Genomic DNA, 26,789 nt, shown 5'->3' on the forward strand with positions numbered 1-26,789 from the left:
TCTCCAATGAATAACGTTGAGCAGAGGTGAGAAAAAAGAAAGCAACCTGAATTAAAAATACTAGTTATTTTACCCAAAATTTTTTTGACTTTTATCACTTTGTTTTGTGTCTTTTGCAAAGAGAAAAACTTTACTTCATGTTTTTATTTATATTACAGGTCGGCGGTGTTGGTAAATTGTAAAAAAAAAAAAAAAAAAAATTGTCTTGAAAATATACACTTAAAAAAGTAATTTTGTAATTACTCAAGGACAGCAATATAAAAAAAACACTTTGCTTGACTCTCATGAATCTGGCCCAAACATCAGCAAAAGCTACAGAGCTGTTTTTTTATATATATATTTTTTAACACGTCTCAATAGTGAGGTCCGCTAGCAAAATGCTGTTCCTTCTCAGCATTGTTCCCCTGAGGCCTTGAAGCACTTTGGAGATAAACACCGTTTAGCGGTTAAAAGAGGCACAGAGGAAAAGGCTTATCAGATCAGTTCTCAATGGGCTGTAAGCTGCATTATACAGCCTGGGCCCCAGATAAGGTGTGAGCTGATGTTTGATGCCCAGTAGCACAGCTCTGTCCTCTTGTGTGTTACCCCTGTAATGACTCCTTGTGGATCTCAGCTGGTGGTGTGTTCAGGAACCCCCTTCTTGCTTCTCTCCCCATCCCGCAATGTGAGATTAGAGCTCAGAGAGAGAGAGAAGAGAGAGAAGAGGAAAGGGGAAGGAGGAGAGGGTGGGTCTTTAGATATTCCCCCTGTCCCTTTTCCTGCTCTGCTTTCTGGGGGTAGGAGTCACTTTTAGGACAATAGTCAAAAAGATGGTTCCCAACCAGCCGCTGAATGGGAACACTGTTGGTGGTAGCACTTCATTCAAAGCCCAGGCTGGGCACATTGTCCTCCCAGATCAGCAGAGGAGAATGGAGTTTGCTGGTGGCTGCCAAAAGGTTAGCAGTCTCTGTGAAAGGACCGACCCATTATTTATTGCCCTTTACAGAGCCCAAGGACCCTTTGTGCTCCTCCTCTCTTCCTTCTGCTTCTGCAATGCCAGCTTTTTCTCACTCGGTTGATCCGGATCTGCGCACGACAAGTTCCCTAGAAGTGAGCGACCGAGGCCCATTGCCCCCAACTTCCAATCCATGGAAGCCTAAAAACCAGGCTGTCCAGAACATGGAAGAACTTAACTTCCACTTACAATAACTCCCAAGTCCGACACTCATCTATTTACATACATACTGTGGTACCTTGGTATGTCCGACTTTTTGCCAAACGTTTGCCCTGGTTTTCGTATACTGTCTCCGTTATTGTACGGCCAAATGTTGCAGGGTCATACGAGTTAGTTTGTCCACGTACTGTATCATTCCGCGGAATCAAGTGTCCAAATAAAGAATCCCACTTAGGCTCAATTCGAATACCCCCCCCTCCGCCCTTGTTTTTGCCCTCCTTCCTTGGTTTTGTGAGTTCACGTCAATCAAGAGGCGTTCGAATTAGCCGTCAGGTAGGGGGGGAGTGTAGTACCTCCCTCAAAGCAAAGTGAGCTCGCAGACCTCCCTACATTATCGAGTGCGAGGATAAAGACCAGAAACCATGCAAATGTAAGTAATTAATGATGTTCATAATACACACAACACTGATGGTTTAGTCAGACTTCAAACCTTTACTACTGCACTTAAATGTTGGCTTCAAACACAAATACACAATGAAACACTCTCTTCCAAAACACTAAGGGACAATGTCTCCAAAAGGAGCAACAGCAACTGCCGTTGAGTAGATACTGTATTTCCTTCTTGAATAAATAAATAAATGGGTTGTACTTGTATAGCGCTTTTCTACCTTCAAGGTACTCAAAGCGCTTTGACACTACTTCCACATTTACCCATTTACACACACATTCACACACTGATGGAGAGAGCTGCCATGCAAGGCGCTAACCAGCACCCATCAGGAGCAAGGGTGAAGTGTCTTGCTCAGGACACAACGGACATGACGAGGTTGGTACTAGGTGGGGATTGAACCAGGGACCCTCGGGTCGCGCACGGCCATTCTTCCACTGCGCCACGCCGTAAGAGTGATGATAGACGACAGCCACAACATCGACTTGTTTGTCTACACTAGAAGTAATCATTCATAAACATCAGTTTACTTTTCATGGTTTAACTTATAAACCAGAGGAAACTACCTTTGTGAAGATGGACTGTGCAACTTCTGGACAAGTCGCGGAGGAAGCTATTATTATTTGCAACGCTATTTGGCTGTTTGGTACATGGGACAAGAGAGCGCTATCATGTAATTGTAAATACAACTATTAAATAACTATTGTAAATTAACAACGTAACTTGTTTGAAATAAAATGAAACCTTAACCATAATCAAATGGACTGTGATTGTGAAAATGATACTCGGAGGTATCATTCTGTGTGCGCTGCAGATGTTTCCACTTCCTCCTCCGTACACAGAGGGGAGCGGGGTCCAGTTGCTCACAACACAGAATAAAGAAAGTCTTAGTTGGAGGAACTGGTCAGTAAAAGACACTGTTTTTTCACCACCTAAAAAACTTGATACAAACTGCACTGACTAACCGAGGGTTAGTTAGTTTCAGTTTATTTTGAACATGCAATACAATTTCAACCGAGGAAATAATGAACAACAAATCAATGATTGAAGCGCCATCCAAATAATACCACATTTTTTGACAAGAACATACAGCCATGGAAGCACATTCAATTTTTTTTTTTTTACTAAGCAGAGGTAACACAAACCAGTGAAAGATTCAAAAGAGTTTCAGTCAGAGCCGACACACTTCTGCTGCTAGCTTGCTAAGCGAACAAAAACAGCTCATGCTACTGAGCGTGAACTCGCTGACGTCACACGTTACTAGGCAACAAGGACCGCTTCTTAAAAGGAACACACACAGACGCAGACTGAAACTTATCTTAACTGTATTATGCGTGATATATTAATATTTTTTTTAAGTAGCGCAATGATTACTTTTCCTAGTAATTAATTACATTTATTAAATAGTAACTATGCTAGTAATTCAGTCACTTTTTGAATTACTTTTGATATGAGTTTTGATCCCTAGGGAGGTGTTTAGGGCACATCCGACCGGTAGGAGGCCACGGGGAAGACCCAGGACACGTTGGGAAGACTATGTCTCCCGGCTGTTCTGGGAACGCCTCAGGATCCCCCGGGAAGAGCTGGACGAAGTGGCTGGGGAGAGGGAAGTCTGGGCTTCCCTGCTTAGGCTGCTGCCCCCGCGACCCGACCTCGGATAAGCGGAAGAAGATGGATGGATGGATGGATGAGTTTTGATCCATATCGCCCAGCCCTACACTCGTGTTAGCGACAGTGCTATTACAGTTTAGGGATGTTCTCTGTGTTTAGTTGAGTGTTACAGTAGGCCTAATGATGGCATTATGTTCATATGTACAAGTGCACATGTGTAAGTTTAGTGTACGATCAGTGTCAGAGCTTGGTCCGCATTGCCGGCAGTAAGTCGGACACGTTTCCAGTGAGGGTTGGACTCCGCCAAGGCTGCCCTTTGTCACCGGTTCTGTTCATAACTTTCATGGACAGAATTTCTAGGCGCAGTCAAGGCGTTGAGGGGATCCAGTTTGGTGGCTCCAGGATTAGGTCTCTGCTTTTGCAGATGCTTCATCTGGCCAGGATCTTCAGCTCTCACTGGATCGGTTCGCAGCCGAGTGTGAAGCAACTGGGATGAGAATCAGCACCTCCAAGTTCGAGTCCATGGTTCTCGCCCGGAAAAGGGTGGAATGCCACCTCCGGGTTGGGGAGGAGATCTTGCCCCAAGTGGAGGAGTTCAAGTACCTAGGAGTCTTGTTCACGAGTGAGGGAAGAGTGGATCGTGAGATCCAGAGGCGGATCGGTGCGACGTCTTCAGTAATGCGGACGCTGTATCGATCCGTTGTGGTGAAGAAGGAGCTGAGCCGGAAGGCAAAGCTCTCAATTTACCGGTCGATCTGCGTTCCCATCCTCACCTATGGTCATGAGCTTTGGGTTATGACCGAAAGGACAAGATCACGGGTACAAGCGGCCAAAATTAGTTTCCTCCGCTGGGTGGCGGGGCTCTCCCTTAGAGATAGGGTGAGAAGCTCTGTCATCCGGGGGGAGCTCAAAGTAAAGTCGCTGCTCCTCCACATCGAGAGGAGCCAGGTGAGGTGGTTCGGGCATCTGGTCAGGATGCCACCCGAACACCTCCCTAGGGAGGTGTTTAGAGCACGTCCAACCGGTAGGAGGTCACGGGGAAGACCCAAGACACGGTGGGAAGACTATGTCTCCCGGCTGGCCTGGGAACGCCTCGGGATTCCCCGGGAAGAGCTGGATTAAGTGGCTGGGGAGAGGAAAGTCGGGGCTTCCCTGCTTAGGCTGCTGCCCCCGCGACCCGACCTCGGATAAGCGGAAGAAGATGGATGGATGGATGGAATGAAATCGTGATATTTCAGACATTTGATATTGCAACGATTTTTTTTTCCTGTACTCCAAAACAATGTATGTGCTACTATTTTTTCCATTTAGTAGCACTGGTGCTACACGTGAAAAAGGTAAGTGTACAGCCCTGTATTTACATGCTGACATTGAAGAACAAAGAATCTGTAAAACCATAATAAAAGTGGAGGATTCAATCAAAATAGAATCTTCATCATGCCAGTAAATCCAGCAAAGTAAGGGCATAATAAAAATGCAGGAAAACATTCTCACATCCTTGTCCATTAAAAGGTGGGCCATTCTTTCATCAAAGAGAGAATGGTGTAAATAAAATGTGTCTCATAATTCAACTATGTCACCCATATACATATAGTTATTCAAAGTGGATGACAGGGGGACATGCTATGCATTCTGATGCTATTAATATGGGAAGGGACCCGGCAGGTAGAGGACAGCACTCTATTATAAAAAACACACCGTGTGCATCATCATGAGCGCTTAGCAATGTCACAGGCAAATGAATATGGATTAAAAACAAAGTAGGGTCATGTATTTCAATGTACCTGTCTAAAACATAGCCCAACGCCTTCTGCCTGGTTCCCGAGTAGATGGAGGGACTCTTCTCCCAGGCCACCAGGTTGGATGCATCGTGGAATAGGTGGATGTTTACCAGGTCTAAACAACTGCGACATAAAAAAACACAGTGTGAGGGAATTGATTATATTTGACCTCCTTAAAGCCAGGACAAAACAGTGGACAAAACATAAAAGTCCACTACAGGAGATGCTGGTTCTAAATGGGATATACAGAATAACCTAAATCATTTGAATTTTACAGAAAAATACATTGAAATGTCAGTAAACTTGTAAATTTGGAGTGGCTGCCCACTGTTGGTGCTATTCTCCCATTTTGTGCTTAAAAAAAGTTTTTTTTTTTTTTTTTGCGCACTGGACATTACGCATGCTCTTCTTATACCTATTCTTCCACAAGAGTAAGTTAAGCAAAAGTCCTGAATAAAGGCGGGCTCGCACTTTAGCGTTTTTTGGTTGCATAAAAATAGTGATGGCAGGGGTTTTACTAACAATTGTAAACGTCATTGAAATCAATGAAAAAGATAACACTTTAAAGGGGATCATTATCACAATTTCAGAATGGTTAAAACCATTAAAAATCAGTTCCCAGTGGCTTATTATATTTTTCTATTTTTTTTTCAAAATTTTACCCATCACGCAATATCCCTAAAAAAAGCTTCAAAGTGCCTGATTTTAACCATCGTTATATACACCCGTCCATTTTCCTGTGACGTCACATAGTGAAGCCAACACAAACAAACATGGCGGAAAGAACAGCAAGCTATAGCGACATTAGCTTGGATTCAGACTCGGATTTCAGCGGCTTAAGCGATTCAACAGATTACGAATGTATTGAAACAGATGGTTGTAGTGTGGAGGCAGGTAGCGAAAACGAAATTGAAGAAGAAACTGAAGCTATTGAGCCATATCGGTTTGAACCGTATGCAAGCGAAACCGACGAAAACGACACGACAGCCAGCGACACGGGAGAAAGCGAGGACGAATTTGGCGATAGCCTTCTAACCAACGATTGGTATGTGTTTGTTTGGCATTAAAGGAAACTAACAACTATGAACTAGGTTTACAGCATATGAAATACATTTGGCAACAACATGCACTTTGAGAGTGCAGACAGCCCAATTTTCATCAATTAATATATTCTGTAGACATACCCTCTTTTCCTAAAAGCTGATCTGTCCAGTTTTGGAGTTGATGTCAGCAGGCCAGGGAAGCTAGGGTCGATAGGGGGTTTAGCTCGCTCGTCTGCGGGAACAAACTGCCGCCATTGCTTGCCGTGCTACCGAGGGCCTTTGTCCCTGAATTGCTCACACACTCCGGCAGATTCAATGGGGGTCTGGCGGCAGATTTCTTTGACTTTATCGTTGGAAATGCATCTGCTTTGAGTGTCGCAGGATATCCACACATTCTTGCCATCTCTGTCGTAGCATAGCTTTCGTCGGTAAAGTGTGCGGAACAAATGTCCAATTTCTTGCCACTTTCGCATCTTTGGGCCACTGGTGCAACTTGAATCCGTCCCTGTTCGTGTTGTTACACCCTCCGACAACACACCGACGAGGCATGATGTCTCCAAGGTACGGAAAACAGTCGAAAAAACGGAAAATAACAGAGCTGATTTGACTCGGTGTTTGAGAAAATGGCGGATTGCTTCCCGATGTAACGTCACGTTGTGACGTCATCGCTCCGACAATGGGCATATACACACACACACACACCCTCCCCCACCCCACGCCTTCACCACCGATTGATGCGAGTTGTCGTGATTAAATGTAACATGTTTATGTGTGCATGGCATGGAGGTTTTTTCCCACTCCAGACCCCCTTAGGAGCCCAGTCTAGATTGTATTTTTTTACTCATCTTCTTCCCCAGCGTTTTACCTTTTTCCCACCTTTTACGGGGCGCCTCGTGGCGACTCATCAGCGTTCCTGTTCTGTAACCCTGTACACTGTTTGTTTGTCTAATCTTGAAAGGGTTTGTGCTGAAAACATAGTTTTGTTGTACTTGTTGCAATGTCAATAAAGACCTATCCTATCCTAAACAAACACAAGTGTGTTCAAACCATTGCAGACTTGGTAACAGACAGAGAAGACAACTATTTTAGACAAATGAGGATTCACAACCTTATCTTTTTGAACCTGAAAATACGGAGGATGACCTACTGCTTCTAGAAGCGAGCACGAAGGAAGTGTGAAACGTTGGAGCAGACTGAAGCTGGGAGAGTGAGGTCAGCGTAAGGCTGGGCGATATGGCCTTTTTTTAATATCATGATATTTTAAGGCCATATCGCGATACACGATATATATCTCGATATTTTGCCTTAGCCTTGAAAGAACACTTGATGCATATAATTACAGCAGTATGATGATTCTATGTGTCTACATTAAAACATTCTCCTTCATACTGCATTAATATATGCTACTTTTAAACTTTCATGCAGAGAAGGAAATCACAACTAAAAAAATCACTATTTTTTTCATACGGTGTTGATCTGGAAATGTTTGCCTCGGCATTTTGATGGTGTGGGCACGTGGCACCGAACGGAGATGTTGACATGCGAAGTAAGCACTCTTCATTCTCTAGCAGGTGACTTTTCAAATGATGCTACATATTAGCAGTGATGCTACTTTTTATAGCAAAGCTTTTGCCCCACACTTGACAAATCAAGGTTGTCTGTTCGACATATTCCCACTTGAAGCAAAACCACCGCCAGACGATGGACCCCCTGCTGTTTTTTGGGGGAATTAAACCGTCCTTCATTTGTTACCAGATTCGCACCTTCTCTCTCTCGTATTACCACTCGCACGGCTGCGCTAGCATCACAGCTAACGTTACCCATGCTGCTACCTCTCTGCTCCGCGAGGGCGTATACGTATGTGACGTATGACGTGACAGTATGTGACGTGTGTAAGAAGGTGCGCTTGTCTGTCTGTGAGAAGGAGACGCAGGAAAGAGTGAGGAGAGCCTGTAGTGTAATGCCTGCAGCTAAAAGCAACTGCGTGAGAGCGTATACTCGAATATCACAATATAGTCATTTTCTATATCGCAGAGACAAACCTGCGATATATCGAGTATATCGATATATCGCCCAGCCCTAGGTCAGCGTGACTTTGACGCTGTAAATGTGGTACTTGTAGCCATACTATTTTGACATAAATGGAGTGTTTACCCAAAATAAACAGGAAAAAATGACCACAGGCCAGCTGGTGAGTCACACTTTAATATTGATCATAAAACACGCAGCATGTCATGCGTGGTTTTGCAACTACAGTATATACGCTGCCGAGCTAGCTGTGTACAAACAAAACAAGAAATTTGGGCTTATATTTTACAGACACTGTAATATGATCGTTCATGTTTTTCAGTCAGTGCAGATTAGTGTTTTATCACATTGTGTTGTGCATTACAAACTCAAACGTGATTCAGGTGTTGACGCAGAAGCCAGCTTATCTCTTGCCGTAGCTAGCTTCTACGGCTAATACCGAAGCACGCCTCAGTGTAGCTCTTACAACAACGATGTCGCTACAGCTTGGTTATTATACAGGTTACAGAACGTAAATGAAGTATTGTCGGCCGTTTTTGAATGCATTTTTAAAGTGCTCTAAAAATAGAATTGATTGCTCCCATTAGCTGCATTGCTAGCTACCAAGAGCGAGACGATTTTTACAAAAAAAAAAAACCTTTTGTCTTTTTGTTTCTCATAATGATTGTGAACGATAGGCAAAGTTCCCAAAAAAGTGCAGGTCCCCTTTAAGACGATAAGAGAATACGCAAAAGGCCACATTTAAGGCTTGCTCCACCGAAAGCGTACACCTTGGATGAAGGCACGTAGTGACAGACTTAAATCGAGGGGAAAATGCTACACAGTCAGAATCTGTGCAGTCGCACATCTTTTTTTTTTACCTAAGCACATGGGAGAATAGGGCCCTTTAGGGACAAATAATCATGAGAAATAATTCCTGCGGGGCACAGCGTCCTCCCAGGATTCACCGCAATCAACAATAAAAATGAACAAGCTCTAGTCTGTAATGCAAGCATCAGAACCTGTGAGGCACCAAGGAAAGTGCTAATCTGCTTTTATTCAGCTTGTCATGTCAAGATAGCTCAATACATATCGATAAATGTATCTCTATGCTGATTGTATCAGCCCACTGCGCTTTTGTTTTGTTTTTTGCATTTAAGAGTTGGTGTCATCCTCATGAGGTACTAAACACAAATATGCATGCATGACCTCCTTTATCTTAATCTATCACTTAACCAGTCACTCAGTCTTTCTCTCTGCTGCTCTTGTCAAACATCATGCCTCTATTAAACGCATACCGTTTCAGCTCTTTAGTTCTAATGCCATACCTCTATTAGATTACTGCTCACCCCGACCCGCCCTTCCACCCACAATCCTCTGTTCTGCACGCTGGAAGACAACATTTGCATTCCTCCCACACAGGTTCAATTGCATGTAATGTTTTGTGTCATCTGTCATATGCAACTCCTTGACTAACATGATTACGTCTAATCAAATCCCCCACTGGCTTGTCCGCAGAGGATGCAGCTATGTAACTTTTCCTTGCTTGTGCTGTCTAACGTAGCTTATTTCCTCTTCTTCTAAAGTGCCAGACATGACAGCCACGATTGGATACTCATGTCTTTTTGCAGTGATCGACTTCTAATGACTGAGGGTTTAACAATGAGGGGATGCATTGTTGCCGATTGAAATTTTAAAAAAAAGACACTCACCAGTCAGGCAGTGCCCATCGAGTTCTGATGAATCCCTTTCGGGACCACTTGCACTGCAAAGCACAAGAGATTCAGTTTAGAGAGATGCAGCAACAAGTTCCATTGTCAAATACTAGCAACACTAACACAAAGCATCAATCAATGAATTGATTTATGCATTGATTCCTGTATATAGACTTTTAATGTAAATGTTGACTTTCTCGAAATTGCATGCTGAATTCCAAACAGCACACAACTGCATAGACTACAAAACCTTGTCATTTCAATTAAGCAAAACTTGTAAATGTATTGTATATTATTGATGTGATCTTTTGCACCAATTCACGTGCCATCATTTGGAATATTTTACTTTCAAAAACTAGTCTTGAGGAGTACTTAACAGTGGTGGGCCGTCAGGGCCAACAAGGCCTTATCTGCTGGCCTAACATAAATCATGATCATAAATTGATAAATCTTAATTTTATATTTTGATTTACTTTCCCTAAATAACAAGAGAAGTATCCCACACTTCTCTTTTGTACAGCAAATTTGTACAGCCTATATGGGCATCTACATCAACAATGTGATTTGCCTGAGTAGCTGGACAGGACAAAAAAAAAAACCTCCAAAAAAACAGTGGTGGGCCGTCAGGGCCAACAAGGCCTTTTCTGCTGGCCTATCATAAATCATGATCATAAATTGATAAAAGTTCATTTTATATTTCAATTTAGTTTCCCTAAATATATAAAAGTATTTATCACATTCTCTTCATGTCATATTTGGCTGCAGTGTGGCTGATTTTACATCAGAGCTTTTGTCAGAATTCAGCTAGCCTTTTTTTCAGCGCTGTATGAAATCTGCTCGAGGCCTTCTGAATCAATAATGCAGAGGCTTGTGCAAAGTGCACATACAGTTAGTAGACAGTTGCGATAGCCAATCAGATCATGAGTTGTTGACAGAAGGTGCCCTAAGTTGCCACATGACATGTACGCCTCCTGTGATTGGACACTCACTTGTGACCCCGCAAGTGAGTATCCAATCACAAGTTGTGAGAGAAGGCAGTGCTAAGCAAATCAACCGAGCCGCACCGGAGCCACACTTTTGTAGCAGGGAAATCTGATATCTATTCTCTTTTTTAACACACAGTGGCCAGAGGAGAGCATAATGTTGGCTAGGTTGCAGATATATACTTGCAAGTTCATTTCAAGAGAAGCTACCTTATTTTCCGGACTATAGGGCGCACCGGATTATAAGGCATACTGCCTATGGATGATCTATTTTCGATTTTTTTTTCATATAAAAGGCGCACCGGATTATAGGGCGCATTAAAGGAGTCATATTATATATATTTTTTTCTAAATGTAAAACACTTCCTTGTGTTCTACATAACATGTAATGCTGGTTCTTTGGTCAAAAGGTTGCATAGATTATGTTTTACAGACCATCTTCAAGCCGCTTTCTGACAGTCGCTTCCGGATGCGCCGTTTTGTGGGAGGTCTTATTTATGTGGTTCACCTTTGACAGCGTCTTCTCCCCGTCATCTTTTTTGTAGCATGCAAGGACGGGCGTGGAAGAAGTGTCAAAAGATGGAGCTAACTGTTTTAATGACATTCAGACTTTACTTAAATCAATAACGGAGCAGCATCTCCTCATCCGGAAACAATAACAAGGAAATGTGTCCCATGAAAAAAACGTCCGACCGGAACTCTAATAACTAAAGTTTCTTCAGTGAATAATGGGGACGGCGTGGCGCAGTGGTAGAGTGGCTGTGCGCAACCCAAGGGTCCCTGGTTCAATCCCCACCTAGTACCAACCTCGTCATGTCCGTTGTGTCCTGAGCAAGACACTTCACCCTTGCTCCTGATGGATGCTGGTTAGCGCCTTGCATGGCAGCTCCCTCCATCAGGGTGTGAATGTGTGTGTGAATGGGTAAATGTGGAAGTAGTGTCAAAGCGCTTTGAGTACCTTGAAGGTAGAAAAGCGCTATACAAGTACAACCCATTTACCATAATGTAAACTCACTACACTGGTATGTTTTAGCGCTTTCATGGCGAGTTTACTGACCGATATAAGTAAGAACTTTACACTACTTTATATTAGAAATGGCAACAGCGGAGGATGAATGTCCCTTAAAAAGAAGATAGAAAAAAAGAAGAAGCTTATCGACTACATCGTTGACACGGACTACAAAGGCGGACGCGCACAATTTTTCAGGACTTACGAAGATCCCAAATACAGATCAGCAGGTACCAGAAGGTAAAAAAAGTTTCTTTTGCATAATATTGAGAAACAAAACGCCAGATAATATGTCTTACTTTATACACACACCTTAATAATACTCGTATGTTTAATGTGCCGACAATCCATCAAGCGGCTGGTAAGCTTTGTAGCTTACCAAAGTCGTACTAAAACATTTTGATCGATTTTTGAGCGCCGTGTGTAATGTTCTATATTTTCAATGGAACATATATAATGTTGGTGTTGTTTACTTGAGTGATATTGTCATCATACCATGCATCTCTTATGTTTGACTGCCATCTACTGGTCACACTTATTATTACACTGTGTACCAAATAAAATTGCTTCGAGGTCGGTGAGCAAAACCAGAATTACTCCGTACATTAGGCACACTGGGTTATAAGGTGCACAGTCGAGTTTTGAGGGGGAAAAAATTATTTTAAGGTGCCTTATAGTCCAGAAAATACAGTAGATCTTGTGAGACAAGTTCGGTTTATGTTTGTACAATTATTGAAATTTTGACAGTACCGCGTCGAGATATGTTTTATTTGCTGATGCGAGTTCATGGAATTTTAAATGTGCCGAAAAATAGCCCTTTTTGTACACTATTGAGATGATTCAAAGCCCAGTACTGTGCGAGTGTGTTTCTGCATAGTATTTGTCCAGCCGTGGTCATGTTTGAGTTTGAGTTTGAGTTTATTTCGAACATGCATACATACAACATGATACATCACAATTTCCAGTTTCTCTATTCAACATGTGCGAAAAGGAGTAGGAAGAAACAGAGCTTATTTAATCCTACCCCCTTTTCCTTTACATAGCAGTCATTCCGGCAACTCCTGCGGCATCGCTGGTGCCAAGTTGTATCGACACTTGTCGCTCCCTTAGATCCACCAGCCATGCGTAGAGGGGGGGGGGGCTTGCTGCCTGGACAACAGCTTGCCCTCCATAGTTCCATGCCCAGGCCGTGTAGATCCACTGGAGAGGTCCACTGGAGAGGTCACTCCAGCAGATACCGGTTCTAAGCCCATCCGATTGGCGAAAGAAACGGGTGCCAGGGGCCATCTCGCAGTGAGACCCACCCCCCTTTTTGGATGTACCCCATCGTCTCCCGAGACGGAAGGATACCGATGATGATGAGCAGTTGCTAACACTTTTGTTAATTTCCTGTTCTTAATTTATTCACAATACACTCCATAAGTAATACCATTAAACATAAATAAATAAATAATAATAAGTTATATTTCATATAGTGAGATAAATGAGATTATCTAGAAAATTAATGGAAGCATTGGAATAAATTCAGAATGTTTATCATGGTTCTTCTTCTTTGTACTTTGTAAACATTTTAAATTTGAAGAGTTTCTTGAATTGGATCATATTGGTACATTGTTAGATTTTTTTGCTTAATCCATTCCATAATTTAATTCCACATACTGATATACTGAAGTTCTTAAGTGTCTTACGTGCATACAAATGTTTTAAGTTACATTGTTCTCTAAGATTATATGTCTCCTCTTTTGTTGAGAAGAATTGTTGTATATTCTTGGGTAGCAGGTTATAGTTTGCTTTGTGCATAATTTTAGCTGTTTGCAAATTCGTGGAATTTCAGTATTTTCAAATCAAAGAATAAAAGGGTTTGTATGTTCTCTATATCCAACATTATGTATTATTCTAACTGATCTTTTATGTAACACAGTTAATGAATAAAGTGTACTTTTGTAGTTATTTCCCCGTATTTCTACACAATAACTCAGATATGGTAACACTAGCGAGGTGTTTCTTGCCACCTTTGTTGTATATTTTTTACATGAGATTTCCAGTTAATTTTATCATCAATCATTATACCTAGAAAATGTGGTTTCATTTACTCTTTCAATTTCTATTCCGTGACATACTGTACATTATGGTATTATGAAAGGTATCTATTGACGTCGGACTAAGGTGGACATCACTGAAGGCCTAGATGTGAAATGCACGGCCGGCCACTGGTACTTAAAGAGTTTTTTTTTTATACCACATCTTCAAGTCAGATTGCTGTACTCTGAATATTATGCTTTCGTTGTCACGCTATAAAAAATAAATTAATATTTTGCCATTTTGGTGTGATCATATTAAGTTGGTTATATTTTAGGGCTGTCAAAGTTAACGTGTATTAACCCCCTGGTGACCATTAATTTTAATGATCTTCAAAGCCAAAAAGTACATAAAAATCCTTACGTTTTAGAAGGGTGTAAAAACATTTTGCAATCTTTTTTTTTTTACTCAAATGTATCAACGAATATTAAACATGTAATGTGTTTTCAAATGTTGACCCTTTTGAAGGGATTTTGATCAGATAATGTCTCAGGTTTAAATAAAATTTTTAAAAAAACTCATGTTATGCAAATATATACTAATTGAAAACTGTGACATCATTTAAACAAAAAGGCCTCCAAAGGGTTTAAAAGAACACATTACATGTTTTGATCATTTTGTTTTGGGCTGAAGTTGATTGGATTGTTTGAATTTGGATTGTTGTTGAAGCCGATACCAGTGAAAAACCCTCTTAAAAAAATCATGTATAAAAAATTCTGGCCAAAATACAGAAAACACTTATTGAGGTTTGAATAAATATTGCATTTATCATGTACAGACCGGATTAATCATGCAATTAATTTTGATCAGACGTGGTCCTTTACTTTAATCATAAAGGTTACCTAAAAGCCGGCAGGGGTTTCTAGGGATAACATCATACCACGGTTATTGTGACCAAATTGATCACTGTTATCATTATTACCATGGTAGTGTTAAATGTGCTCAAAAAGTACTTATACACACACTGAAAGATTTCAACCAACTTTAAAGCAGTGAAGGGGTGAATCTTGCATGAGAGGAAGAGGGGGGTTAATCATTCAGTCTGCTGAAAATGATTGAAAGTGCCACTCTACATAGCAACAGATGCTGTAGTCAAAGTTGGAATAGCCATAACACACATTTTAAGATATCCAACAGTCTACCGCATCTGGCAAAAAAGTTGTCACGTTTCATGTGTCAGATACACCGTGACAAATACACTTCCTACTGTATTTTGAAACAAAATAATCAATATTACTTTTCTTGGCAGAAGAAACCATATTATTGTTATTTCACTTTTTATATATGTTTATCTTCTTCCGTATTAATTAGAAAAGGTTTTATAATGTGTCTAAATAATAAAGAAAAACAGGAGTTGTAGCTAAAGTTTTTAAATTATGCGAGAAAGTAATTGATTGTGATAAATCAGGGTTAGGGCTGCAACAATTGATCGATAAAATAAATTATTTACATTAGGAAAAAGGTTCGATTTGTATTCTGTTGCTTCAGAGACGGTTCTAGCCCAGGGCAGAAAACCTTTGGGTGCCGTGATCCGTGTGGCGGAAAACAGCAGAGATTTAAAAAAATAATTATTTTTAACTTTTTTTGTTAAAAGTGCAAGTTCAATGTTGATGATGTGCATTTATTAGGAAAAAATGAAGATTATGGCAGGCAAAAAAAAATCATTGTTTATTTCACCTATTTTCCATAAAATACACATTGAGGTTACAATGTGTTTTATACACAATCGTTGTTTAATCGAACAAACTAATTAATAGGTTATTCGATTACAAAAATAAACGATAGCTGAAGCCACAATCCTGATTGATCAAAAGATAAAAGGGCAATAAATCAGTTTTGTTTTGTTTTTGAAGTCGTTTGAGAGGCACTAATTAATTACAAAGCAAAATAATGTTGTTTTTTTGGGGGAGGAAAAAAACGGCAAAGTGATGGAAAATGTGAGATGCACGGTGTGGTCATCTGACATAAAACAACTCCTTGATTAGATCCCACCAGTCTTGAGTTAATTATCCAATCACAAGTCTAAAGCTCTTTCTCAAAAAGCACATAATTCACCACGATGCAGGATATTAAATGAGAGACAAACTGATGCTGTGAGTGTTCTTGTTCTTCAATGGATAAATAAGTTGTTTTTCTGCAGCTTCCCCTTCTCTGTGCAACTCTCTCTGATACTCCTAATGGGGAGTTAATTGTAGTGATGAATAAACTAATTATGGGCCAGGTCACATAATCACAAATTGACTAATTTCATTTACGGAAGGGGGGGGAAGCTCAGATGCACATTAAAGGGCTAAGAAGTACTTGATTGCGCCTCACATCCTTCAATCTGCATTAGTGCAAGATTAACTGTATCAAATTGAATTACATTAGCATACTTGAACTCATCCATACTGCCTTCAAGAGGATGTATGGGCCCAATTATGACTTGCTGTCCAAATATTGTGACGTTAAAAGCAGCAAATGGAATTGGATGCAAATGAATAATTGACCTTGCACTTGAAAACAAAATATATATCTGGACAAGATATTTCTAACAAGTCATTTAATACATATATATATATATATATATATATACGCATGTTCAAAAATAATTTGGACGTTAGGGAAATATCCATTTGCACTGAGCTCTGAGAGCTGTTCAGGTAAAGTTTAGCAAAGAAAGTGTGAGAGTGGCGAGGATGAGGAGGGACAAGACGAAAAGTGATGTTGGGCGGGAGGGGGGGGTCGTGCTCAGTGCCCATACAAGCTCTGACTGCAGCCAGAGACGTTTAATCTCGATTTAATTTAAAGAGCCATTAACTACAATCACAACATTAAAATCAATCACTTCCCTGACACCTGGCCCCAGATTGCCCCATTTGCTCTACGTATGACTGATCGTCCCTCTGCTTCATCGCTTGCTTATGAACACACACACGCGCGCGCGCGCACACGCACACACACACACACACACACACACACACACACACACACACACACACACACACACACACACACACACACACACGATCACAGTGAGCGAGCACAAACATTCATGATAAACATACAAATAATATATGGATTTTCTTCTTTACCATTACAGTGAATTGTAATTTCTAGCATACTGTAACTTGAGTTAATATAATTATCGACTGCAAACAGAAGGAAAAAAAAGTATCTCTATATTGCTTTGACATAATATAATAATTGGGTTGCTGACATTGAGAGATGATGACAGCCCCATCTAATCTGCTCCTAATACACACAGATACATATTTTTTTTAAATAGATTCATTTTGACAAGATAGTGTCACATTTTCACAACGGGAGACACACTTGAATTAAACGCATAAGCGAGATGCAATCATATCATAAATCAGATTTAGTGGCTGTGAAGAGTCACTGGGCGGGGACGAGGGTACGAGTCAAAGGGCAATGGTAAAAGGTCGCAAGGCTTGGGGTGACATTGGCTGACCCTCCACAGGTCAGTGATGGCGTCTCCGCCCATGACAGTGATGAACGGTGGCTACACGGCGGGTCCAGGGGTGCCGAGCAATACGTATGCTGGCCGACGCTGACACACATACGCGAGTCAGAGGACAAAAACAAATAAAGAACTCGGTCACTAAATCCTTATACTCTACCGACAAAATGTCAAGCAAGAAACAAACAGGACACAAACATTCTCTCGGCACTTTTTAACCAGTCCATCTACTTTGATTGTTTGACATATCTTAAATTTCACCCTCATGGATGCTATTAATGTGGGTGAGGTTAGATATGGGGATTCAGGAGTGGGGGTACACAAGTGGTATGACAGAAATGCACTGTGAGTAATGAGTAATACACCCAAATACAGATTGATTTGAGCCCCATGAGAAAGTCACATATATATTTATTCCATCAACCAGCAGAACCAATGAAGAAATAAGAAAGTGCCTCACTAGGATTTATAGGAGTGGACACTTTAGAAGCTTGTTTATGTTTGGATAAAGATGTAGCAATGTGAGAGTAAGCATTATCATTAGACCAATACATATTATATAGTGGATCCCTGCACATTCTCAGATGTACCATCTAGTTTTTTTTTAATTGCAGAAAACACATGTCAATCAACTTCATAATTTATGAACACTTGATTGTAAAGCATAACATGTACAGTATAAGAATATAGCATGCATTGTAACAATTAGGGATGTCCCAAACCTCTGGCCTTAGAGCCGATCCAAATTTGATTTCCGATTTGATACTTTGACTATAAATTATAGAACCGATAAAATGAAGTCACTCAAACAGAGAATAATGATAGGTATGAAAAACACTTACCTATTTATTATTAACCAACTGGAAGGGATCTATCCTGTCTCTAAGTAGAAGTGGAGTAGTGTTTTTTTTATTGTTGTTTTTTTGTGGCAAAAACAATTCATTAAATGGGTCATAATATGCAAAACCCACTCTTCTTGCCTGTTGGCATATGTCTGTGAATTTGAGATTAAAATTCCTACCAAAGCACTACTATTACATGTGATGTAGACCAAAAGTAAGTGTTTTATTACAATATAACCTCTTTAAGGTATGAAAACAAGTTGCCTCTAAACTCGACCGGTTATCATATATTTCTGATTTATAACACACTAAGTTAGCAAGTAAACAAACATTATCAAAATTATGTAAATGGGACAATGAAAAAGGAGGATTACCTCCAAATTCTTCAGGACAACCTAAAATCATCAGCCTGGAGGTTGGGTCTTGGGTGCAGTTGGGTGTTTCAACAGGACAATGACCCCAAACAAACATCAAAAGTGGTAAAGGAATGGCTAAATCAGGCTAGAATTAAGGTTTTACAATGGCCTTCCCAAAGTCCTGACTTAAACATGTGGACAATGCTGAAGAAACAAATCCATGTCAGAAAACCAACAGCTGAACTGTATCAATTTTGTCAAGAGGAGTGGTCAAAAATTCAACCAGAAGCTTGCCAGAAGCTTGTGGATGGCTACCAAAAGCACCTTATTGCAGTGAAAAAATTCATAAAAGAACCAAACTTCATGAATGTTTTTTGTGACAAACAAGTATGTGCTCCGATCACTCTATCACAAAAAAATAAGAGTTGTAGAAAGTATTGGAAACTCAAGACAGCCATGACATTATGTTCTTTACAAGTGTATGTAAACTTTTGATCGCGACTGTATATATCGAATATCGAGTTTAAGTAAAAATATTTCGAGACATACTTTTTCGTCCATATCGCCCAGCCCTACTCACTGCATACTTTGTGAGAGACAACAACGATTACTTTGGGACAAATGATGATCAATAATCTTATACTTAGCCTGACTATAAAGAGGATGAGCAACATGTTTTAGAAACTGTGCGCTAAACAGATTAAGCTTTACTGAAACACACAAGTATCAAGCAGCAGCATTGTTAAGTGCTGAACAATATATACAAACTATAAAACAACTTTACTGTACAATGTCTGTTCTCACTTGGATGCCGACTGGTGGTATGCTACATTTTTCCCATTTAGGGTTAAAGAGAAAAAAGGTGCTGCAACCAGCGTCTCTTTGGGCCTTTCTCGCCATCTCCGGGTCAAAGTTGTATTTCAAAGTTGACCAACTTCTCGGTTTATTGCTACAACCTTCTACTATCCAGTTGAAAGGCATGTTTATAATCTAGAATTACCTTGAACCAGTTTAGAAGCGATGAACCAGCAGCAGCAGGACAGGCCGTCTAGTATGTTAAGACAATGCGCCGCTAAAAGTAGGTCCTCAACGTAATCATAATATTGCGAACACTTGGTTAATATTCAGGTCACAAGATGTAAATAGAGTATTGTTGCCGGTTTTTTGATGATTAATTAAGGGCTTTGTGGGAAGAATAGAGGCGCCCTTGTTGTTTCCATTGTTAACTGACTTCTTTTTATTTACGATTTAGAATTCATAAAACAATGATAAACATACATCTTCTCGTCTTACATATGAAATTGCTAATGATAAACAGCACATCTATTTCTCATGTTTTCGTATTTCCCGTACAGTATGACAGATCTGCTAATATGGTCAGAGGGCAGAAGAGTTCCCACCGTAACGTCATCGTGTCCTGAACCTATGGAAATTGCCAAAGGCCTCCCCGGGATGTAAATTGGCTGTCGAAGTGTACCAACTTGTCGGATTATGTCCTCATCCTTCTACTATTAAGGTGAGAGGCATTATTTATGATCTAGAATAAACTTCCACAAGCTCCGATGTGAGAAAGCAGCTCACGAAGCGATGAGGTCAACATAGCCACAACAAACTAGTGAGCACGGCACTGCTATAAATAGTTTGTCTGTGTTATTGCTTATAATAACAATATCACTAATACTGTGTCTATAATCAAGTCGCAAAATGTAAATGGAGTATTGTTGGCCGTTTTTGGATGTTTTTTTTATTGGGTTTTATGGGCGGACCTCCCATTTGTACCATTGTAAGCTGACTTTTAGTTATGTTTATTTACGAGTTAGAATGCATAAAAAAAGAATACTTACATTGTTTTGTCTTTTATAATGATTGTGAACGATAAGCAAAATTCCCCGAAAAGTACAGTTTCCCTTTAATGTCATTACCGTATTTTTCGGAGTATAAGTCGCTCCTGAGTATAAGTCGCAAACCCGGCCAAACTATGAAAAAAACTGCGACTTATAGTCCGAAAAATACGGTATGTTGTTAGTTTAATAATGTTTGTTACAGGATTCACAATCAAATATCATACGATACTTTTTTTTCTTTCTGCGGATATCGAACAGACATCCGATCTCATCAAGACACCCCCAGCTTTTAGTGTTAACTTTGTTACAATCTGACCTCAAAACTTGCACAAGTTAATATACAGTATGATCATAAGCTCGTACTGAAATGACAAAGGGCGAGCAATATGGATGATGTAGACGTGGTGTTGGAGAAATGCCTTCTCTTACAACTACAAACCCCGTTTCCATATGATTTGGGAAATTGTGTCAGATGTAAATATAAACGGAATACAATGATTTGCAAATCCTTTTCAACCCATATTCAATTGAATGCACTACAAAGACAAGATATTTGATGTTCAAACTCATAAACTTTATTTTTTTTTTGCAAATAATAATTAACTTAGAATTTCATGGCTGCAACACGTGACAAAGTCGTTGGGAAAGGGCATGTTCACCACTGTGTTACATGGCCTTTCCTTTTAACAACACTCAGTAAACATTTGGGAACTGAGAAGACACATTTTTTAAGCTTCTCAGGTGGAATTCTTTCCCATTCTTGCTTGATGTACAGCTTAAGTTGTTCAACAGTCCGGGGGTCTCCGTTGTGGTATTTTAGGCTTCATAATGCGCCACACATTTTCAATGGGAGACAGGTCTGGACTACAGGCAGGCCAGTCTAGTACCCTCACTCTTTTACTATGAAGCCACGTTGATGTAACATGTGGCTTGGCATTGTCTTGCTGAAATAAGCAGGGGCGTCCATGGTAACGTTGCTTGGATGGCAACATATGTTGCTCCAAAACCTGTATGTACCTTTCAGTATTAATGGCACCTTCACAGATGTGCAAGTTACCCATGTCTTGGGCACTAATACACCCCCATACCATCACAGATGCTGGCTTTTCAACTTTGCGCCTATAGCAATCCGGATGGTTCTTTTCCTCTTTGGTCCGGAGGATACGACGTCCACAGTTTCCAAAAACAATTTGAAATGTGGAGTCGTCAGACCACAGAACACTTTTCCACTTTGTATCAGTCCATCTTAGATGAGTTCAGGCCCAGCGAAACCGACGGCGTTTGTGGGTGTTGTTGATAAATGGTTTTCGCCTTGCATAGGAGAGTTTTAACTTGCACTTACAGATGTAGCGACCAACTGTAGTTACTGACAGTGGGTTTCTGAAGTGTTCCTGAGCCCATGTGGTGATATCCTTTACACACTGATGTCGCTTGTTGATGCAGTACAGCCTGAGAGATCGAAGGTCACGGGCTTAGCTGCTTACGTGCAGTGATTTCTCCAGATTCTCTGAACCCTTTGATGATATTACGGAACGTAGATGGTGAAATACCTTAATTCCTTGCAATAGCTGGTTGAGAAAGGTTTTTCTTAAACTGTTCAACAATTTGCTCATGCATTTGCTGACAAAGTGGTGACCCTTGCCCCATCCTTGTTTGTGAATGACTGATCATTTCATGGAATCTTTATTTATACCCAATCATGGCACCCAACTGTTCCCAGTTTGCCTGCTCACCTGTGGGATGTTCCAAATAAGTGTTTGATGAGCATTTCTCAACTTTATCAGTAGTTATTGCCACCTTTCCCAACTTCTTTGTCACGTGTTGCTCGGCATCAAATTCTAAAGTTAATGATTATTTGCAAAAAAAAAAAAAGGTTTATCAGTTTGAACATGAAATATGTTGTCTTTGTAGAATATTCAACTGAATATGGGTTGAAAATGATTTGCAAATCATTGTATTCCGTTTATATTTACATCTAACACAATTTCCTAACTCATATGGAAACGGGGTTTGTATACGGGATAACTGAGTGGCCTGCAGAGTATCGCCGCTTAAGAAGGATACAGATGTGGCGCCACACCAGATGGAAGCGTGGTTGTAGTGCTAGCCTGACGACCACGCTAAAACTCTTGACTGGATTTGTTCAATTGATCATTTTCCATTATCCATCTTTAGTGATGACAACCTGTAATTGTATTATTTAAAATGCATTTAATAAGTGTGTGAAGCATATTTCAGCCTTAAACCTGGATTGCTTCTTTACTTTTTAGCTTCTTTTGTCCTGAGCGAACAAAGAAATTGAGAGACGGACAGGGTTATTGGAGCGGAATCATCTAATATTCAGAATAGTCACTTTTATTGAAAATGTTGACTCAAAACTGGAGGAAATCATCAACATCAAGCTAGCAGTAAGGTTTGGAGGGGGATGAGCCAGCCGGGGTAACATATAGTGGCACCTCGATGCAGCATCTTAGTCCAAGCTCTATTAGAGTCAAAAATAGAGTGTCTCAATTACTTGTGTTTATTTGCAAATAGCAGCTTGGTGAATAGCATGGATTTACAATACTGCAGTAGTATAGATCCAGCATTATAGAATGAATACAGTTTTGTGACATTTGAATTGATTATGATTGCAATACTATTTTTCTGTAGTAATCAATTACAATTTAAATCATCTGTTCAGTTGTCAAACAGTGGCCAGAAGTATCATTTTAACATACATACAACATTTTGAGGCTATTTTAACTGTGACGCACGGCTGCACTGTTCGGAGATCAAAGGTTGACATCTCTGTTTGGGTATCTCTGTGTGGAATTTGCATGTGAGTTTTCTTTGGATACTGTGAATTCCTCCCACATTGAATTTGAGTGTATATTGTCGTCCGTCTATTTGTGCCCTGCGATAGGCTGGAGAACAATCCAGGCTGTACCCCGAATCATCTGCATCTTACACGCCACCTTAATGAGGGAAGGTCATATAGAACATGGATGGATGGGCGACCCCTTTAAGTGGCCGTCAGGAGATTCTCCCAAAGATAGGGGTTTGTTGTTCCCGCCATTTTTGAGTGTGTGTGATGTAATTCTTGCTGGTTCTTGATGAATAAACGACGCACACGTTTTTGTGTGTCAACGATACTTCAAGTTGTCTTGCTTTCACGCTACAAGCACAACATGCGTGCATTAAAACATGTGCAAACGTAATAGCACAAACGCAGCTGGTTTACTAACGTGTGCACTAGGGTTCTATGGTACACCGGTATTAGTATAGTACCGCAATACTAATGAATCATATTCGGTACTATATCGCCTCTAAAAAGTACCGGTATTAGTAAGCAGATATTAACAGTAAATGAACAAGTAGATAAAAAATTTATTTTCTACCACTTGTCCTTAATAATTTTGACAAAATAATATGATGATAAATGACACAATATGTTACTGCATATGTCAGCAGCTAAATTAGGAGGCTCTGTTTGTTTACTTACTACTAAAAGGCAAGTTGTATTGTTTGTTAACTATTTTATTTAAGGACAAACTTGCAATAAGTAACTTATGTTTAATGTACCCTAAGATTTTTTGTTAAAATAAAGCCTATAATGAAGTTTTTTGTGGTTCCCTTTATTTAGAAAAGTACCAAAATATTAGTATCGGGACAACACCTGTGTGCACCGAGGATTGCATCTCGTTAGTCAACAGAATAACAACTGAACATTAATTTAGCATGTTTGTCTTCATGAATACGCATAATATTTGCTGATCATTAGAACTACCACAATACTGGGACGAGAAGATACCAATATTTTTTTTTTTGATTGATTGAATTATTTATTTCAAACCTGCACAATACAACAAAACACATTTTTTTTTGTTTTTTTACATTTTGGCAGGGACATTTATGCAAGGCTTGAAAAGGGGTTGGATGAAGCAGATGCTTATAATATCTCAACCCAATTAAAGCTGCAAGCAGCGATGGACGGGACCGATTTTGACGGCACATAAAGTCCAAACCGGAGCAGTAATTAAAACTATTTCATCAACTTTTAATCAGAAGGGTTCAATCTCTCTCCTGTGCTAGTTTGAAGCCGCCACGACAAATGCGCTCAGAGGAAATAATGTTTGAAAAAAGGTGACCGATTTTTACAAAACTTTTGTTTTGAAGGGGGAATTGCAAACTTCCTGTTGATTTTTGCTGGGGGTTGTCAATACATGAAATGTAGGTCTAAGTGAGACCTACATAGAGGTTTTTGTTTCATGTCTTTCCAACATTCCTAGTGGGAGTTACAGACAGTTTTGTCTGTGTTTTCTTCCTAGGGGGAGCGAGAGCGCAATTTTGAGTTTTGGGGCTAGGTTTTTTGATTAGATCGCAATTTTCGCCAGTCCTGATGTGTGTGTCAAATATGGTGAGTTTTGAAGCATGTTAAGGGGGTCAAATTACAGCTCAAAGAGGCGGCGGAATAATAATAATAAAACCTTACAATTACAATAGGGTCCTCTGTCCCAATGGAACATTCGGTCCCTAATTATTCTGCACACACAGTTTGATTTATCAAGAACAAAACTGAACTGCGAACACTATTTTGTGTCTGAAAAATATGAGCAAATTGACAAATACCGCCCTGAGAAAGGAGGCGATCAGGCAACAGCTCGGTCCTACGTGTGCTTGTCAACATATATGGACAATCAAAAGTAAATATATTAGACATATTGTCTATTCAGCAATATCATTTTATAATGCTATAGCTGGTGGGTGACTTTAGGGGATTAAAACAAATTCAATTAATACATTATTTTTTTAATGACATAAGTTTTTCATATAAAAGACATTAACATACCTCCTATGTAAAACAAACTTATTACAATATGCATTTCCTTGCATATACTTCTTCACATTCGCAGTCAGTGCCAAGAGCACATTGAAGACGAAAACAAGTGACATCAAAGTAGATGCACTGCAGGACTACTTCTACAATGCCCATAAAAAGTAGTACATATCTGCTGCATGTTTCAAAACATACAAAATGCCACAATACAACACGGATGTGCAGTAAATGATCGAGTGTCTCCATGGTGAAAGCCCCGTGTAGTGCAATCAAAAACCTCATTTAAATAAGGCGGTCACGCAACACACCAACTATGTAGAAGGAGGAGAAACACGGGCATGTCTGGATGACTCACCTCCATCTTTCTAACGATTGCCGCCGAGTTACGAAACGGGTTGTTATGAATCTGGCAGCGGCGCGTTCTTTCTGATGTCACTTCATGTGTGGGGCGCGGTCTTTCTCGCGTCACTTCCTCCCCGAACTCAGTTTGTAAACGATCAATGAGTCCATACAAAGTTAAGACCTGTAGATTCAAGAACTAGACGGCGCACTTACCTGCGTAAAAAATTATCCAAGGAGGGGAACCTTAAACGATGGTTTAGTGTGGCTGAAACGGGGCTTAGGCTTAATAATTATTAGTTTAATGAGTTATCTGGCTTAATGTAGACAGGGCTTAATAGTATATGCTATTTTACTGTTTGCACACAATGTTTAGCGCCTGGTATTTGGATCTTAGTAGATCAGCCCCTAATTGTTTCCCTGCTGAATTTGGGACTGGTAAAGTATACTGAATCCTCTGGCAATATGCTAGCACCACATATTAAATAAAATACTGTGTCGTATTTATTCTAAATGTTACGACCCTCAAGGTGTTCAAAAGTTGAGTCCACTATGAAATCATTGCGAAAACATCAATATGATCTTGATCTTGACATAACAACCTCATGCATCACGGCTGACGTGCCAAGTGTCACCATCTGTCACAGGTGACTTGTCTGCTGATGAACGCAGGGAGACTTCCAAAAGCAAAGCCAGTTTAATCTCCATAGCAGAAGCCATCAAACATCAATGTATCATCTAAATGAAAAAAGGAACAATATGGTGCAAGTTAACTTTCACTGAGGGGAGAACTTTGGCTTAATCAGAGTCCTGTGTCGCAGCTTACAACAGAGCACTAAAAGGGTAAATGAAATCAAGTCAATGCTTTAATGGACACGCCTGTGGTGCAAACAACAAATACAAAGTCTTATGGGAGTTGATCTACAGCCTGTCGGCTATTTTCTTCCTTTTAATTTTTTTCTCCGCCTGTGTAAAACGATCAATAGCAAGGGCACATTAAGGTCCGGGTCGTATACTTTATTTATATTGGGCTATGACAAATCCTTATGATGCAATGGCTTGTGGAGGCATGTATTACGGCTGCAATAAATAGATCCATGATCAGTGGGGGGTGAAAAGATTTGTCAGAACAACGGGATACAACAAGACGCACAAAACACCATCATAATTTCCGGTCTATAAGCCACTACTTTTTTCCAACGCTTTGAACTCTGCGCTTTATAATGTTCCGGCAAATTTATGGATTTCTACGGTGTGAAAGAGCACGTCCGTCCATGAAAAGCGGCAGTACATACAC

The 26,789-nt window shown here is 40.2% G+C and overlaps 1 protein-coding gene across 2 annotated transcripts in view; it reads right to left on the reverse strand.

Moving 5' to 3' along the window:
- Nucleotides 1-26,789, reverse strand: part of inpp5a (inositol polyphosphate-5-phosphatase A) — a 408,597-nt gene that overhangs the window by 170,777 nt on the left and 211,031 nt on the right. For both annotated transcript variants that reach the window (XM_061962827.1, XM_061962834.1), the window contains exons 7-8: nucleotides 9,756-9,808; nucleotides 4,997-5,116 (exon numbers count right to left, since the gene is read on the reverse strand). In XM_061962827.1, the coding sequence (XP_061818811.1) occupies nucleotides 4,997-5,116; nucleotides 9,756-9,808 (173 nt within the window). The remainder of the gene's footprint in view (nucleotides 1-4,996; nucleotides 5,117-9,755; nucleotides 9,809-26,789) is intronic.

This window comes from Nerophis lumbriciformis, linkage group LG02 (assembly GCF_033978685.3).
Source record: "Nerophis lumbriciformis linkage group LG02, RoL_Nlum_v2.1, whole genome shotgun sequence".
NCBI classification, from domain to species: Eukaryota; Metazoa; Chordata; class Actinopteri; order Syngnathiformes; family Syngnathidae; genus Nerophis; species Nerophis lumbriciformis.